The following is a 16,251-nucleotide window of genomic DNA, read 5'->3' on the forward strand; positions in this document are numbered from 1 at the left end:
TCATAACGACCGTTGGATGCCTGCCACTTTAGCTGCGGACGCCGTCCCAAATGGGGTGCGACTGCTGACCGCATGGCTGGCGGCATCTGCCCTCCTGATCAGTCAGGCGGGCGCGAGTCTGAACACCCCGGGGATTCATCCGGTTTGTTGGGCTAGCCAGCAAACTTGCCGACTGCCTAATCGGGAGCCGCGCTTCATTAGGCAATTTGCTATTTCACTCTGTACCATAGTTCGCTGGCTTGGAGTGGAGGTGGTTGACTCCACAAACCAATATGCCGTCTCCATAGAAAACAATACCTCTCGGACGAGAAGGCGATCCCTTTGTTCATTCCTCCAATTATCCACATTTTGTGATTTTGCCGCACAAGGTGATGATGGCGAGGCTGCAGGGAAATTCCAGACGATGCTTAGGGCCTCAGCTAGTCTTGCGCACCCGCTGTGCGTGGCAGCCTGATAGTGGTCAAGTCGGAAAACGCGCTATATATTCTGCAGCGGGAGGGGAGGGCCGAAGCATATCGATCTCTATCCTCGCAGCCAATCTCGCCAATGCCTGCGGTTGTACAAGCCTACCGGAGGGCCAATCTCACGCGGCAAAGTATTCAACCATGACATAACTCTATTGGCGCCAGGTCTATTGCGATAGCCCTATAATCGCGCCGCTAATGCTTGGAATTCTAAGCGGAGCGTCGCACAGTGACACAGGAAAAGGTCATGGCACGCCAGCAGCCAGTGCACGTCTGAACTCCTCCCCAACCGGTCAACGATCGACATCAAGAGATTTTTCCGCGCAGAATAACTTACCTCGGAATCAGGCTCTTGCTACTCTTGATCCCTGTGCAAATACCCGAGTGCCTGGTCAACCACGTGTTTCGTAAATGTGATGCAATCATCGCCCAATCAGCAGGTATCTCTATATCACCGCATTTAATTGATAAGAGGTTGGCTGCGCTAACGAGCGGTTCGCCTTTACGCTACTGCTTAGGGTCTTTGCATGCTTGAGGATAATGCAACTGCAATGCTGCCTTACAATCACGCGAACCCCTGTTCCTGTTAGGTCTAACTGAAGGCCATCCACTGAAGGAAGTACGGCTCCGAAGCGAAGGCTCATCAATTCCAAAAACCCGTCCCAGGTCGCAATAGGCTATCAACAACAAAAGCAAAGAACATCCGCCAAGAGAGAATTCTCTCACAATGTGAACGTTCAGTTCGCCGTGTACTGCCTCGGCAACCAAAGCTCATACTCCTTCCCACCGCAGTCCGGGTCACTGCCGCAAACCGTCGCATCATACGCCGCATACGTATAGAACACCTCCTTCTTCTTCGCCAGATCGTCAAAAACGTTCTGAGGCTCAAACTTGATCGGGTACCCACGGTACGCAATTACACTTCCCGGGAAAACCGACGCAATGGCCGCGTCGTTCGTGAACAGTCCCGCAGAGGTATGGTCACTGTGGTCGCCACTTCCATACTCATGAATATAATCAAGCGAGTTCAAGCTATCCGGCTTAAACGAATTGATGATCTGCTCGAGGGTATCAACAAGTTCACCCTTCGAATACGTCGTACCCGAGTTATCGACGGTTCGGATCCGCTGAATCGCTCCTTTCCATAGCTTCTCGAGACTCTCATACCCCGTCGCAAGGAACCCATTCCCATCCATGCTTCCATCGGGAATATGCATGAGCGCAATACTCACTCCCGGCCGTGAGCGAAGTGTATACAACGGGATATCCTTGCCCGGTACGCCGGCGTCGCTCTCGTCCCAGACGTTTTGGACTCCGGCCATCTGGGCATAGGCAGCGAGGAGGCCTGCCTGCCGGAGCGTCCAGAATTCAGAGGGTTGTCCCGCGTCTCCGGATGTGAGGAAGACGGTGCGCACGTCGAAACCGGCGCTAATGTCGTGTTGGATATCGGGGTTTATGAAGAGGAGGTCGTCGTCGGGGTGCGCGACGATGTTGAGCGTCTTTGCGGCGAAGACGGGGCTTAGCAGCGAGATCGCTGTGAGGAGGGAGGGGAATTGGAATCTCATGGTTGGTGTGGTATGTACACGATGGGACGAATATTGGAGCTGAGAGGAAGAGAGGAATGGACTGCCGCGGTCACTGTTTTAACACCGACCTTGACAGTTGCTTTATAGACTGTCGAGAGATGCTACGCGTGGTCTCAAATGTTTGTTTACTTCTGTGTCGCAGTTTTGCGAGGTGGTATTGACGCATTCCTCTATACAGGCGTGGCATTCCATCCACCCCTGTCGAGAAAACCACCTACGAAGTTCATACTACTTTCCCACGTGAGCAACGCCGCTACTACTACGTGAAGACCAACTCAATGAATGATTGAATCTATATTGTCTCTGGCTGAGCAGAGCATTCTCGACTGTGGTCGATACATAGATGCGTCGCAACTTCGCAAGCTTTATACCACTAACGGGAAACGCTCATGTTCCATTGATTTGGACGGGACTCGGTACCTCTGAGACTTCAATCACCAAGCCAAGCACGCGCTGGGAAACCGCACCCCTTTCTCGAAAGTGCTGATCGGTCTCCAAACTTGACTACCGGAATGTCATCAGCAAGGTCCATTATTGGCAGGTGACAGTTGGAGGCGATCAACCTGGGAAAGTTATTAGACCAACTTTCTAAGGAAAATAAGCAGCGTGGTAGGTAGATCATTAAGAACCTTGACTAAATTGACGCTTGAGTTGGCATGCCTTAGGACCTAGTATGTTCTTTCCCTGCGTCGAAGGCACGAGGTGCCTAACCGGTAATGATCCTCATTCCCTACCCTCCTGACATTAATTACTGAGCGAACAGTATGTCCTATGGTCTCGGAGTATAGTATTGCGGAAGTTTTCCAAGAAACCAAAGCTATATTTGGTACGGTATGACTATACAATGTCTACCCAAGTGAACGAACGCAATAACGAGCGCGCGGCCGTGGCCGGATCTGGTCTAGGTAAAGCAAACAAGCTATACAAGGAGACAACAACTCAGCCGGAAAGAGACCACGTTACGGACGCGGCGGCCAGGGATCATACGTGACTCGAACTTTCCTTGTAGCAGTCCCTGGGGCCTTGTTCTTATGAAAGGCGTATGCCAAAGGGACGCCCCACGCCGCTACCATGCAGTGTTGAGGTGCCCAATGGTGCGGTATTGGACAATTGCAGGAGAGAGTTGCTTTGGCTTTGCCTTTGTTGCTTCTCACGACCATGAATTGAACGATCGGAGCGGGCACCGACGAGATGGCACACTTCAGTAGATCCAGTTGCGGCATATGCTTGACTGCGTAGCCGAGGGAAGTGACCAACCTGGTCAGCTGGGAAAAGAAAAGCTTGCGGTGGCTGGCAGAATTGTATAGGCCTCCTGCTTGACATTGTCTGTTAGAATGGTCGGAAATAGGAGAATCGACGACGGTGTATCGGCTACATACCGCCGCTGCCTTCAACAAGGCAATTATCCACGGAGATTACACGCCTGAGGTGTGGCCAAATCGGAGAGACTCGATTGGGCCTGTTACTTTCATCTAGAGAACACCAGAAGTCTAGAGGCAGTGTCACATTGTAGAGCTCCAGCGCCCGAAGCTGCGTACTGAGGCTTAGAATTCGGTATGAGAAAAGATCCCGATTTATATTAATGGAGTCCAGTACTTTGGGATTGCTGGCGCCAACGGCTCGAACAGAAAGGGTCTTGAGGGTGTTCGGTATGCTGCCCAGGCTCTCTCCAATGCCTGGACTTGTTAGCAATGGTATAACGCAGTTGCTGCAGATGAGTGCTCACCATCTCGCCTCTTCTCCAGGGACACTTGACGACCATACCATCGAAATGCATCGGTGTCGACTATCAAGGTCGTCAAGCCCTCGCAGGACTGGGCGATGTGGAACGGGGTAGCTTCCCAAATTGGTTGGAATACAGCCTCTTCGTCTTTGTAGTCGAATGTCAGACAAGAAACGCATTTGATAGAGGGGAAGGTAATCAATTTGGGGTCTTCAACATCATCCAAACCGACGGGTGGTGCATCGGCCCGGGCCAAGGTGTAAGAGAGAACAAAATTCAGCTGAATCTTGTTTTCGGGGTTCCATTGTTGGAGTATGCCGAAGAGGAAAGCCACAGTATCCCGGAATTCCGCATCGCTTCTGTTGTGAACAGGGCTCGAGGGCTCCTCGTGTGCGGAATCAAATTCCCCGAGTGCGATTTGGCGCACTGATAACGGTGTGCGTTGCTGCGCAGCTTCGTAATAGACTACCATTCTCCGGACAGTGTCTCGGTGATCTGCACGAGTGCTATCCTGCAGGAAAGCTCTCAGCGCGGAGATCGTGAACGTGTGACGTGGTGGTGGCAGCTGGTCGTATACAGTCATCGTGATCGTGTGGTAGAGCAGGGACCCAACCTGGTAACTCCATCTCTGGCAAACGCGCGCAGCGTGGAGAAGCGATTCGACATCGTCGCACAGGTACCTCAAGATACGGAACAGCAGCTCTCGACTAAGTCTCTTGAAATGGCACTTGGGCTTGGGCGGCGGAGGCATTAACCTGCGGTCGATATCCGTGCTCGTCGTGTAAGGATGCCGTAAATGGAAAAGAGCGGCCATTATCAATAAGAATGGTGCGATCGGTGGGAGAGGACGTAATGGGTTGCAAAGGGAAGAGGATGAGGGGAGAACGGAGAGCCGTACACATAATGTGATGGTGGTGGGCATGGAAGGTGCGTCTCAGCAACAAGCAGATCTGCACCTGCCTCGTCAAAAGGGGTTCCTCTGCCCCTATGGTATCGTCAGAGCACCAATGCTCAAATTATTGGAGACTCTTCTATACTCTCAAATCAACCGCTTCTATTGCTGTAACTTTCCTAGTATAAGAGGACCATCTCGCCCAATAGCTAGCTGACTTCCGGGACGCAAAGAAAAACGAGCGCGCACGGCGACAGCCCTAAGACTCAGTCGAACCGCCAGCAGCATCAACTGCGCCCTCTCCAGTCCGCGATGCGGCCATGGCATCGGCAGTCACTCTTCTAAGCTCGCGCAAATTTCCACTCGCCAAGATCTGCATGACATTGATGTTCACCCCAACCTTCCGTCTGAGCCAGTCGCGCATCTTGATACCTAGCAGAGAGTCAACACCTAAGGACGTGATTGGCACATCTAGATCTAAATCTGAACAATCGCGCAGCATGTAGCTGAATAGAGTCTTGCCAATCTCATTGCCCAGAAGGTCAATAGATTCCGATTTGCCGAGAATATCAGGTTGATGCTTGACTTGGTCGAGAAAGTTCTCGAGTAAGTGATCCTCGGCGGTGGCAGACGTGCTTGCGGACGCGTCCGTATCGGCTGTTTGGTGCAGGTTATGGTGGAGTGCCATGCGCAGATCCCGTCCCCAGGATATGAGGTTGCTGGCCGAGTCCAACGGAGCTGTGCTGCGCAAGCCGATGACAATCTGACTTTGACTGACGTATGAGAGCCATGTCGATTCATCTCTTGGTTCCGGCGAAGGCGGCAGAGAATTATTAATCGCCAGCTGAACCGCATCATGAAGGTCCCCTTCATGAAGGGTATGGGTAGACGTAGCAGCGAAGTGCTCAATAACATGTGCTTGCTCACTGACATACCCCACATCTTCCATAACACCAATGTTGATCGCCGAGCAAGGCAAGCCAAGTGAGTGCCGATACTGTACAAACGCATCGAGGAATGAATTTCCAGCTGCGTAGTTTGCATGCCCGGTTTGTCTCACTAGCCCGGCAAGCGAGCTGAAGAGAAGGAAGTAATCGGTCCGTCGGCGGTGTTTAAGCAGATAATTGTGGATGTTCCATGTTCCTTGACATTTCGGTGCAAATGCCCTTTGCCATTGGGTGAAGGACATGGTCGAGAGGGAAGTGACCCCAAGCGCCATGGAAGCTTGCATTATACCGGCCACGGGTGTGTTGGCATCTAGCCCTTTGATGAGCGCGTCGACATGCTCGGCTTTGCTGACATCGCCCGACACAAGGTCCACGCGGCAGCCTTGAGCACGAAGCTCTAGCACGAAATCATCTTCTTCTTTCAGACTTGCGGAGGGCGAGAAAAATACGAAGTGCTTGGCACCATGAGATGCCATCCATGAGCTGATAGATCGGCCGAGCCCACCTAACCCGCCGATGATGATGTGCATCGCGTCGCTACGGAAGGACGGCGTTCTGCGGCTAAGAGTAGTAGGCAGCGAAGCCGGATCCTCCGGCATGACGACGGCGACTTTCTCAAGGGTTTCACTTTCTAAACAACGGAACGCAGCTTGCACTCTCTCGGCTGAGAACTCTTGAACTGGTAGCGGGGTCAGTTCTCCCAGCGCGTAATGGTGCATGCATCGCCGTAGTAATCTATCTCGGATTAGCAGTGGACGAGATAATCAAAAAGGCAAAACTCACCCCTGTATTGTCTCTGGCCTCTTTGAAGCAACCTGGGCTAGGTTGACAGCAGAGAAAGAGCAATTTCCCTGGAAAGCATCCGAGGGTAGCTGCTTGTCGAAATCATCATGCGGCAGGTCTACCAGTGTACCGAATTCTGCGACGCACTTCCAGGAGGCTTCGAACATTTCGCCAGAAGTATTGTTGCTCAGGACGATATCGACACCGCGGTTTTCCGTCACGGCCATTAGACTACAGGCAAAGGTTTTATCGTGGTAAGATAGAATGCGTTCTTTCAGGATGCCCAACCGCTTCAAATGCGTGGCTTCTGCTTCGCTTCCAACCGTGCAATACGTCTATATCATCAGTACTTGGAAATTTGCGACAGATAAAAACGTACTTTCGCTCCAATTATGCAACAGATTTGGATAGCAGCTAGACCAATTGCATTGCAGGCGGAACCAATGAGAACAGCCTATAGAGTTAGGATAACTGCCTCAAGCCAAAGAAAGAAACATACCTGGCCATGTTTTAAGCGCGCTAAATCAATTAACGCATGTAGAGCGGTGGCGAAAGCATAAGGCATCGTAGCTCCCTCAGCCCAGCTGAAATCACGAGCCATGCGCGTACAGAGTCTTTCGCTGGTGCAGAACCGTGTCGCGAAGACTCCAGACTCGGGAGACAGAACTATGACTCGGTTGCCTATGCGTAGATTCTTGACTCCTGGTCCAACTTGTTGGATGGTACCAGCGCATTCAGCACCCAAGGCCGCATCAAGAGCACCGTCGAGGGCAAAGAGCTCATGGGCATTGACGCCAACAGCACGTGTCTCGACCTGTACCCAATCGTCGACAGATGGAGATGCTTCGACTGACTCACGTCTCCAAATGAGCCATTCAATTTTTCCAGGCTTGGTAAGTTGAAGCACTGCTGCGTCTGCGTCCTCGATTCCGGTTGGCGTGCTATCAAGAAGTTCCTCGCCCACGATCGCCGGGTAGAGCTTGCCAACCATCATGGTTCCGCGTGCGTAGGAATATTCTAACACTGGATCCAATGGTGACTGAGGCTCAGAATAGAGAAGACGTTCTGCCACCTCAGCAATTGCCTGGCTTGATTTCTCATCGATAGCATCCATCTCTAGAGTGGAGATTGTGAGTCCAAGCTCCCTGCGAGCTGTCCGCAACAACCCAAGTGTCGCTGCATAACGCGGATCTGTACAGTTGACTTGAGACCACCGAGTAACCCACAGCATCGACGTATCCTTAAGAGACGTGATAAGATCCTGCAGTCCTACAAATTTGCTTTCGTCCAGATCATGCAGTTGTGGGCCATCCAGTTCCAGTAATGATATGATCACTTGGCTTTTAGGCAATCCTTCTCCCAAACGGCGTGTGTCGGTGATAAATTTCCGAGAATGGAGACAGGACAGAGCATGGTTCAGATGCTGAGACCCCTTTTCGTAAAGAACGGTGACGCGCCTTTCTGTTCTGGTGCGCACCTGCGGCAGCGTGGAGATGATATGAGCACTCATCTGGCCGTCATGGACAACTGTATCTGCCCCGGGCAGCCCAGCAGCTCGTAGCTCCGCATCCCGTCGCTCCGGCGAGACATACGGTTCCCAAGGTCGATCATCATTGCTGAGCCACCAACCTGGGAGTGTGCCCATGATATAGTTGATCCATTTGGTGGTTGGGGCGAGTTTTTGCAGGAAGAGTTTGCCGTAAGTTTGGAGTGGCATGGAGGACATTAGAAGCGATAATGAGATCATACAACGAATCGAAGCCTTGGGCGACTGGGTCTATCGTGATGTCTAATACTCGGTACTCGATACCACTATAAGTGCCGAAGCGTTGCTGAGCACGTTCAAAGAAGCCGGACGAAATGTCAGTATATGTGTATTTGTGGTATAGTTGTTCTCCATGGGGACCGTGCATTGCTGGAAGGATAGTAGCAGTGGCGCCTCCAGTTCCTGCTCCGACTTCGAGTACTCGCATACAGGGTCGGTTGTGAGCGAGGACGCGGAAGAAATCAGCGAAGTCGCACAGGTTGAACTGATAGATGGCTGACAGCAAGTCATCTTGAAGCAACAAAGTCAAGGACTCAACTTGACCATGAATCAGCGCGGTGGTGTTCTGGTAAATGCGCATAACAGCAATCGCCACGTGACGCGCAGGGGTGTTGAGCGCCCTTTGATAAAGATCATTTATGTAGCGCTCCCGGTCTTGGGGAGTCATTGATGCAATTGCCTGGCATTGTGGAACATGGTTGTATTTGCCGCATTCAGCGCGCCGACGCTGCAGATCTAGCCATTGAGAGTATTGGGCGAAGTGCGGAAGTGATTGGATGTTGTGAGTCTGCCGTTCGCTTTCAATTATGCAAGCCAGAGCTAACTCCTCGACCAAAGCTAGTCCTCCTAATGCCGGGTCATCGCAATTAGGTCGTATAAGGCCAGCAATGTCTACCGCATCAATGTCTGGCTGCCAGATAAGTCGGGCGCCAGCATGAGGATCCGCGCCTCGTCTATCACGATTGTCTGTCAGAGACAGTCGCGCATTGCGCATGGAGAACACTAGGCTCCCTTCGGAGAACGCTGCAGCATCACCGAGAAGCGTTTGTCCCTGGATGGCTGAGACAGCGGCCTGGGCAGTGAGCGGACCACCTGAAGATCGTACATAGACTTCATCAATGTACGTGGGCATAGCTAACTGTTCGAAATATCGACCTACAGCCTTGGCGACCGTCAGTAGTTGGAAGACGGAGCCAATCGTGCAAGGATGAATAACATAGTTGCTCTCCTGCATCTCTGATATATCCGTAATCTGAGCCGTCGCTTCTGGGGCTGTGACGCGAACAGCAATATGATCCATGGCTTTAAAGCGATGTTCATAGTTGGCTCCCAACCTCTTCATTGCGCGATGGAAGGCAGCCTGCTTGACCTTTCGATCCCCGGGAGGGATTGGGGTGGTATCAAGAGGGAAGCGGCAACCTGCTCGAGCCTGACCAGTACAGAGCCTTGTCCATGTGCCCTCGAATTGGCTGGTGACTGTGAAGTCATACCACCCGGTATCTCGCTCAGGTCGAAACTGCATTCGGATCTCAGCGGGGTGCCTATCGTGAAACGTAAATTCTTCCAGGAGCGATATGTGCCGCAAGGAAAAGTCAGATTGTCCGGTCAGTTGGCGGATGGCTTCACCAGCCATTGAGATATAGCAGGATCGGGAAAAGACAACTTTTCCTTCAATGACATGATCTCACAGCCACGGGACATTGTCGAGGTAGATAAGAGACCGCCAAAGAGGCTCTGTGTCGTTACCGTCAGGAATTTTGGACCCAAGGATGTCGTGATGGGAATGTTGACGGAATCGCCAGTTCTGGGAGAGTCGTGATTCCGACCAGAATCGGTCATCATACTGCCATTGATATGGCGGAAGACTTGTAAGTACACGCCCAGTGCACAGACTTGAGAGATCGATTGGAGTAGATTGAAATAGCCGTCCAGCTGTACGGAGGAAAGAGGTATACGCATCGGTACCCCGTACCAGGGTCGGAATATACGGAGTTGACGGCGCGATGTCACGCAGTGAGCCGGACAGAGCTGAGTGCGGTCCAACCTCAAGGAATACCGGATTCGAAAGCTCAGTAGTGACCTTTCTAATGGCGGAATGGAAAAGCACGGGAGAGACGAGGTTACGGCACCAGTACTCAGGGCCGAGCTCTGCTCCATCCTCCACACGAGTTCCTGTCACGGCGGAAACGAACATGGCCGAGAGACGCTTCGCTTCGAATCGCAAGTCTGTGAGCCGCTCCATGTAACTGTTCTTCGCCTTATTCATGTAACCTGGAATATATCAGCCTGGTTCTCTATAGTGAAAAGAGCATCCTACTCGAATGATAGGCGCAATTAACAGCCAAGCGCTTGGTCGAAACATCAGGGTAATTGCGCCGCAGCTCAACAGCCAGATTCTCCAACGCAGCTAAGCCTCCACTTATCGTCACGTTTCTAGGGCTATTTTCACATGCCATGGTGACTTTCTCGGTTAGAAAAGCAGCGATCTGCTCTCGGCTCAAGCTAACAGCCATCATGCCTCCACACCCTTCAACCTGGTCTGCGATCTGGCCCCGGTGGTATGATATTATCATAGCTTTGGCGGCCGTCAACGCACCCGCAGCGTAGGCGGCGGCGATTTCGCCAGCGGAGTGGCCGACTACGGCCGAGGGATGCACATTCAAGGACTTCAGCACGTTCACCAGGATAATCTGAATGGCAGTGCAACAAGGATGGGAGAACTTGGCCTGAGACAACCGTGAAGAAGATTCTGGTCGAAGAAGCTCATCTAAATGCAATTAGCACTAAATCCGCATCTCGTCGAAAGAATCCTACCGCGAAGGGTCCAACATCTTTTGGGATCAACGGCATCTAATACTTCGTCTAAATGCCGAATTGTCTCGCTCGCAATAGCATCACTTCTTATCAACTCCTTGCCCATCCCAGGATACTGCGCTCCCTGGCCAGCAAATACCCAGACTAGATCCGCAGGACCAGCTTTCTGTACTGCGGAGATCTCCCAAGACCCAACAGAACCAACAGCAAACGCGCGATTGGGATGTGTCTGGCGGCGGCATACTAGTGTAGCTAGCATCTTCGACTTCAGCTGGGTTCTTGGTCAAATATTCCAGGTGTTGCGTGATGCTGCGCTTCACCATTTTGGAGTGCGTTCCAAAAAAGACTAACAGCTTGGGGCCGCAGTCACTTGTGGCGGTATCCGCCGGCACTCCCAGTACAGATCTGGCAGATTCTACGAGAACCTTGTACTGGATTAGCCCTAATTCGGCAAGGATTGACGGTAACATACGTGCGCATTCGCCCCTCCAATACCGAAACCGTTAATTCCAACTCGCTCTGCTTTATATTTCGGCCACGGTTCGCAATCTACCGGGACTCGAAGGCGAGCAGCTTCGAACGGAACTAAATTACATTAGCCATTGAGCATCGGACTGATTCATCAGGCGGCACCTTACTCTTAGGGTTGGGAGTTGAGAAATTGATGTTTGGGGGGATTGTTTGGTTCTCCAACGCTAACACCATCTTGATGATGCTGGTTAGGGTTGACGCGCCTTCGCCGTGGCCAAGGTTTGGTTTTACCTGAAGTTATTAGCCGGAGTAGAGCACCTATCGCATGTTCCTCTTACCGATCCTATCAAGACACCTCCAAGCTCTCCAAACACCTTTGCCACGGCGCTGGTTTCTTGGACGTCGCCAATTTTCGTACCAGTTCCGTGGCACTCGATCATGGCGGTTTGAGAGAGGTCCGATATACTAGCTAACTTATGACAACGCCGCATCAGAAGCTCGTAGCTTTCTGGGCTAGGTATGAACAAAGGAGTCCGCGCTCCATCCGAGTTGACGCAGACAGAACGGATGACGGAGCGGATCGGATCGCCATCGCGTAGGGCCTGGGAGAGGCGCTTGATGTAAATGGCGTTGACGGCTTCACCACGTACGTAGCCGTCCGCTCGCGCATCAAAAGAACGGCATTCTCCAGTTGGTGAGAGGACACCAAGCTCCGACATCGTCGTCATCATGCGCGGCGTAAGGATAAGGTTGCTTCCGGCGACCACGGCCGAGGAGCAGTCGCCGGAGTGTATGGCCAGGCAAGCAGAATGTAAAGCCATCATAGAGGACGAGCAGGCAGTGCGAATAGTCATGCTCGGGCCAGTTAGGCCGAGCACTTTTGACAGCCGGTTAGAGAGGCAGAAATCGCTGTACCCTGCGACGAAAGTGCATTCCTGGGCTCTGGGGATCCCTGGTTTGAATGTCCATCCAATCCTCGCCAAGCGCGCCTACAAACAGACCAATGTCTTTGCCTTTGTAGGACGGCGTTCCGCTGCTTTCAAGACATTCATAGATTACCTCCATCAAAAGCCGCTGTTGAGGATCTAGAAGTGGAAGCTCCTTCGGCGGTATAGACCAAAAAGAGCTATCCATAGCGGCAAGGTCGACATCGAGAAAGTGCCCGTACTCTGTGCAGACGTGGCCCGGCTTTGCCTTTGGACCATGAAAAGCGTCCACATTGTATCGGTCTTCAGGGACCCGGCCACGGCCGCTCCTTTTATTGACCAGGAAATTCCAGAACTGCTGAGGTGTGCGGATAAATCCTGGCAGACGCAATCCAAGGCCAATGATAGCTATAGGATCATCGACCCAACAAGTTGGCTCAGGCTGGCTATCGCGAGAGGCGTTTTGAGACATGATGTTCAATCGCAGTAACCAAGATTGGGTGAGACAGAGATTGAGGTGAATCAGAGGCGGAGAAGACGCTCTTGAGGATCCTGACAAAGGCAGGGGGGCGCCTTTAAATGCAACGCAACCCAGACAGCTCCCGGAAGCGTTCATTTTCAGCCAAGCGAAGCCTTGTCAATGCCGTCATGACATCTCTTGACCACCACATACCTCCGCGTGGGGTAAACTGTGGTTACCCCCTTGGATATCTGGCGAAACCCCAAACGGGGAGATACTTGCCAGGTTGAGGGCCAATGAATGAAGCCGCAACAATCTAGGATTGAGTTGTTATTCGATCGACAAAGTGCTAGCCTTGACATTTCCACGAACCATGGCCAGGTGATGCACATCACTGGTAATAGGAAGTACAGAACCATACATCTGAGCCTAATATCAGTCACGGGCAGCCAATAGAGAAGCAGTTTCCTTCCAAACAAAGAATAAGAACAGATGCTTACCTACCGTTGTCTCTCAATGCGAGCTGGGGCCAGTCGGGGCCAGTCATGCTCTGACTATCCAACTAAGACGAAATACAACAACGAGCTGTCAGCGACCTTTGTTGGCCTCATATCCATTTCGCACGAGGCAGGTCGTAGATCGTCCAGTAAGGCTAATCGATGACAGTCAGCGCACGCGACGCCCTGCCGATGAATCGGATCTCAAAGCGCGTCTTGCGCGCAGGCTGGACAATTCAGTCGCAGGTGGGTGCCCACCTCCACGCCGACATAGAAGCCTCATAAGCCTGAATCATTATTGATGCCGATGAGGCGACGGTGGGTGTCAAGTATGAGTGGCTAGTGACATGCCGGTCAGTGCCCCTAGTGATCGACGTGCTAAGGAAAAAGCATCCGGCAGGTGTCAGCATCGAGCACTGCAAGGGGCAAAGGCACCGCTTCGGCCATGTTCGGGTCCGGGGTAGCATCCGTGCACAATGGATCACAACGCATAGTTCAATAGTTTTGATAGATGGAAACCCAATTGACTCCCAGTAGCAGTTGCCAGAATAAGCGGTCTGTTGATGGACAGATGATGGATTCCCGAGGTTGAAGACGGCAAAGGCAAAGCCGACGAAGGAAACGATCAGCAACCCGCCACGTGATACGTACCTACTAGGTACCCCCTGGTCCATGCATGAAAAGTAACCTTATCAAACTCTATGGCTCGAAGTATTTTGCCTGATAGGTAGCCGCAGCCATGTGGCTTAAGAGATGTACAATCAAGGGGAGTGATTTTGTCGATACTAATGATGCTCATGAGGTATTTCTGGACCAAAAAGTGCTAGACCAATGTGCGGAGTAACTTAGAGCGACATTAGCAATCGGCTGGTGTTCCCAAAAAGCAAAACCATATCATCTATGATGTGCATGCCGCAAGCCTGTTATGGGAGGTGATGCTGACAGTTTCCATGAAGCATATCCGATAAGCCGATGAAGGTGCTTGAGTGGATAGAGCTGGCTCGGTAAAAGCGCTCTACATTGTATTCAAGGAATTCCATCACTCAGATGCCCTCGGTCTTTACCAAACTGAATTCAAGTATGCATCCTATCACATTGAGGCCTTAATCAAGCTCAACACCATGTCCAAGTTCTCAGGAGTCGATCTGGCCAATCTTCTCGGATAAACTACATGACGGTCTCATGGTCAATTCGGCAGCCGTAGATGTGAAATGGAGATCTAGGGCATCTCAGTATATCAGCTGCACTCCACGTCGCGACGACTGGTCATCCATCAAACCGAGTCAGCTCCATGGAAGACAGCGTAACAAGATCACAGTAGGCAGAAGATCAACGTACGGGCCGTGGATAGCGGCTCAAGATCTCCGTCGATAACCGCATCCCTCGACCTTTATGAGGTTATCACTGGGGCCATGCACGCACCATATAGATTGACAAGGGCTCGCCATCTGTGGCCCGAATTGGACCACGGCCTGTGCGTACTTCTCGTTTGCTACGCTGTCCGTCTCGGGTGAGGGACTCCTTAAAACGGTTTAAACACTTCCAGATAATCTTCTTCGGAACACGGTCGATTGACGAGGATGATCCGCTGATTTTGGGCCGCAACAACCGGATCATGGAGCATTTGGCGCAAGATTAGTCTGAAGTCATCTAGTGATACAAGCTGGCACATTCCTGCGGCACAGGCATCATCGCAACCAAGTCAGACTGTTTAGACGGAGGTTAGTTACTATTGTCAATGATCAACGGTACCTGTTATGTACTAGAAGGCGCGCTCTCGCTGTTTCCGGCGTGAGAAAAGAACCGTGGACGACCTTGTGTGCCATTGGGCTTGTATAACCTTATAGAAGGGTCAGCCCTTATTTGTGTTCTAGAACAGCTCTTGACATAGAAGGATCTATGAATGATGACGTCAAGCCAGTCATTATATGCTATTGGGCCTCAGCAATCCGGTTATTGGAGTCAGATAGGTTGACAGATACCATGCTGTAGTGCTGCTTGGTAACCTGGGCAGTCTCCTTGGCTGGAGGACATCTGAGCGAGCAAGTCACCGAGAAGGAGGAACGGACCATACGGGATCGAACCGTTCCTTCCCATTCCGGGGCCGGGTTTGCATCCATGCTCTCTGCTTCGAGGAGCATTTTACTGGCTCTCAAATCTCGACGGTCGTCCGACGCTACCCAAACCCAATGCGCTGACAACCCTTGCATTCCTAAGACCGTGAAGCACCATAATCGAGGTGCAACCTTTACCACAGTCAATGCGCGACATGCCATCCTATAGATCCAACTACCATTCGCTCGTCCAGAGCGCCTAATGGTCTCTTGTTGATCCGTGATGTGTTGTTGCAGCTATGATGATGTCAATGGGTTTTTGACCTCGGCCGGGGATTAAAACACTCACCCTATGCAACCAAACCGCCTAACACTTTCGGAACGTCCTTACAGGTCCTTTATTGTCCAAGATTGCGGTTCCAAGCGGATACGCCACGTGCGGTCGAATTCTCTCTCGAACGGGGCTTTCGTTGATTCCGGACAGTGTCAAAAGTCGCGTTTTATCTTACTGCTTGCCCATGTTCAGGTTCACCAGCTCGTCGGCACGCCAGTTGTCCTCTCTGAGAATCCATTGGTAAGTCACGTCTCCCTCCCCCTTCAGCTTCTGGTCATAGAACCAAGCTGTTTCAACGAGATCGCGGTTGGAGACGTCGAAGCCCCTCGAGTTGATCCAGCCATTCTTGTGCCAGTTGGAGATCTACTCGTTCATGCATCCAATGGCATACTTGGAGTCGGTTTTAATGAGGACCTTAATGTACGGGTTGCCGTCAAGACTCTGTTATTTCTCCCAAGCTTTCTTCAAAGCCGGGATGATAGCCGTAAGTTCGGCGCGCTGATTGGTGGGGCGGGGAATGCGAGGCAGAGCGACTGTGTCCCAACCTCTCTAGGTTTTCTTTGCCTTTTTCCAAATGATCGCCGCGGCGTCTTTGGCATATGGTGTTCCATTGCCTCGGCAGCCGCCGTCGCAATATATCTGCATGACGTACGGCATGATGACGATGATCAACTTCGCAGGTGGGTAACTTTATGTCAAAGATACGAATAAACTTTCAGTGAAGTTGGAAAGGTGGGGGGGTAAGCTGAGGGTG

The 16,251-nt window shown here is 51.8% G+C and overlaps 5 protein-coding genes across 5 annotated transcripts; 1 reads left to right on the forward strand and 4 right to left on the reverse strand.

Annotated features, from left to right (window-relative positions):
- Positions 1 to 924: 924 nt before the first annotated feature.
- BDW74DRAFT_88008 (uncharacterized protein) lies at positions 925 to 2,486 on the reverse strand. Its single transcript, XM_073733976.1, has one exon. The coding sequence runs from the start codon at positions 2,027 to 2,029 to the stop codon at positions 1,202 to 1,204; it is 828 nt and encodes a 275-aa protein (XP_073579784.1). The 5' UTR covers positions 2,030 to 2,486; the 3' UTR covers positions 925 to 1,201.
- A 354-nt stretch (positions 2,487 to 2,840) lies between these two features.
- BDW74DRAFT_88000 (F-box protein) lies at positions 2,841 to 4,809 on the reverse strand. The gene is made up of 3 exons (XM_073733975.1): positions 3,777 to 4,809; positions 3,430 to 3,726; positions 2,841 to 3,365 (listed from the first exon to the last, which is right to left on the reverse strand). Exons 1-3 carry the CDS (start codon positions 4,693 to 4,695, stop codon positions 3,010 to 3,012), a joined length of 1,572 nt encoding a protein of 523 aa, XP_073579785.1. The 5' UTR covers positions 4,696 to 4,809; the 3' UTR covers positions 2,841 to 3,009.
- A 115-nt stretch (positions 4,810 to 4,924) lies between these two features.
- On the reverse strand, positions 4,925 to 9,574 carry BDW74DRAFT_182159 (KR domain-containing protein; the record flags this gene model as incomplete). The annotated part of the gene is made up of 5 exons (XM_073730188.1): positions 4,925 to 6,347; positions 6,396 to 6,730; positions 6,775 to 6,849; positions 6,895 to 8,166; positions 8,192 to 9,574. 5 exons carry the CDS (start codon positions 9,572 to 9,574, stop codon positions 4,925 to 4,927), a joined length of 4,488 nt encoding a protein of 1,495 aa, XP_073579786.1.
- A 51-nt stretch (positions 9,575 to 9,625) lies between these two features.
- On the reverse strand, positions 9,626 to 12,624 carry BDW74DRAFT_182160 (type I polyketide synthase; the record flags this gene model as incomplete). The annotated part of the gene is made up of 8 exons (XM_073730189.1): positions 9,626 to 10,212; positions 10,259 to 10,708; positions 10,756 to 10,926; positions 11,000 to 11,180; positions 11,228 to 11,340; positions 11,394 to 11,517; positions 11,565 to 12,178; positions 12,228 to 12,624. The coding sequence occupies 8 exons, from the start codon at positions 12,622 to 12,624 to the stop codon at positions 9,626 to 9,628; spliced, it is 2,637 nt and encodes an 878-aa protein (XP_073579787.1).
- A 1,642-nt stretch (positions 12,625 to 14,266) lies between these two features.
- BDW74DRAFT_160683 (uncharacterized protein) lies at positions 14,267 to 16,243 on the forward strand. The gene is made up of 3 exons (XM_073725658.1): positions 14,267 to 15,040; positions 15,092 to 15,460; positions 15,513 to 16,243. Exon 3 carries the CDS (start codon positions 15,516 to 15,518, stop codon positions 16,206 to 16,208), a length of 693 nt encoding a protein of 230 aa, XP_073579788.1. The 5' UTR covers positions 14,267 to 15,040; positions 15,092 to 15,460; positions 15,513 to 15,515; the 3' UTR covers positions 16,209 to 16,243.
- Positions 16,244 to 16,251: the final 8 nt, after the last annotated feature.

This window comes from Aspergillus multicolor, assembly GCF_047715735.1.
Source record: "Aspergillus multicolor strain CBS 133.54 unplaced genomic scaffold BDW74scaffold_33, whole genome shotgun sequence".
Lineage (NCBI taxonomy): Eukaryota > Fungi > Ascomycota > Eurotiomycetes > Eurotiales > Aspergillaceae > Aspergillus > Aspergillus multicolor.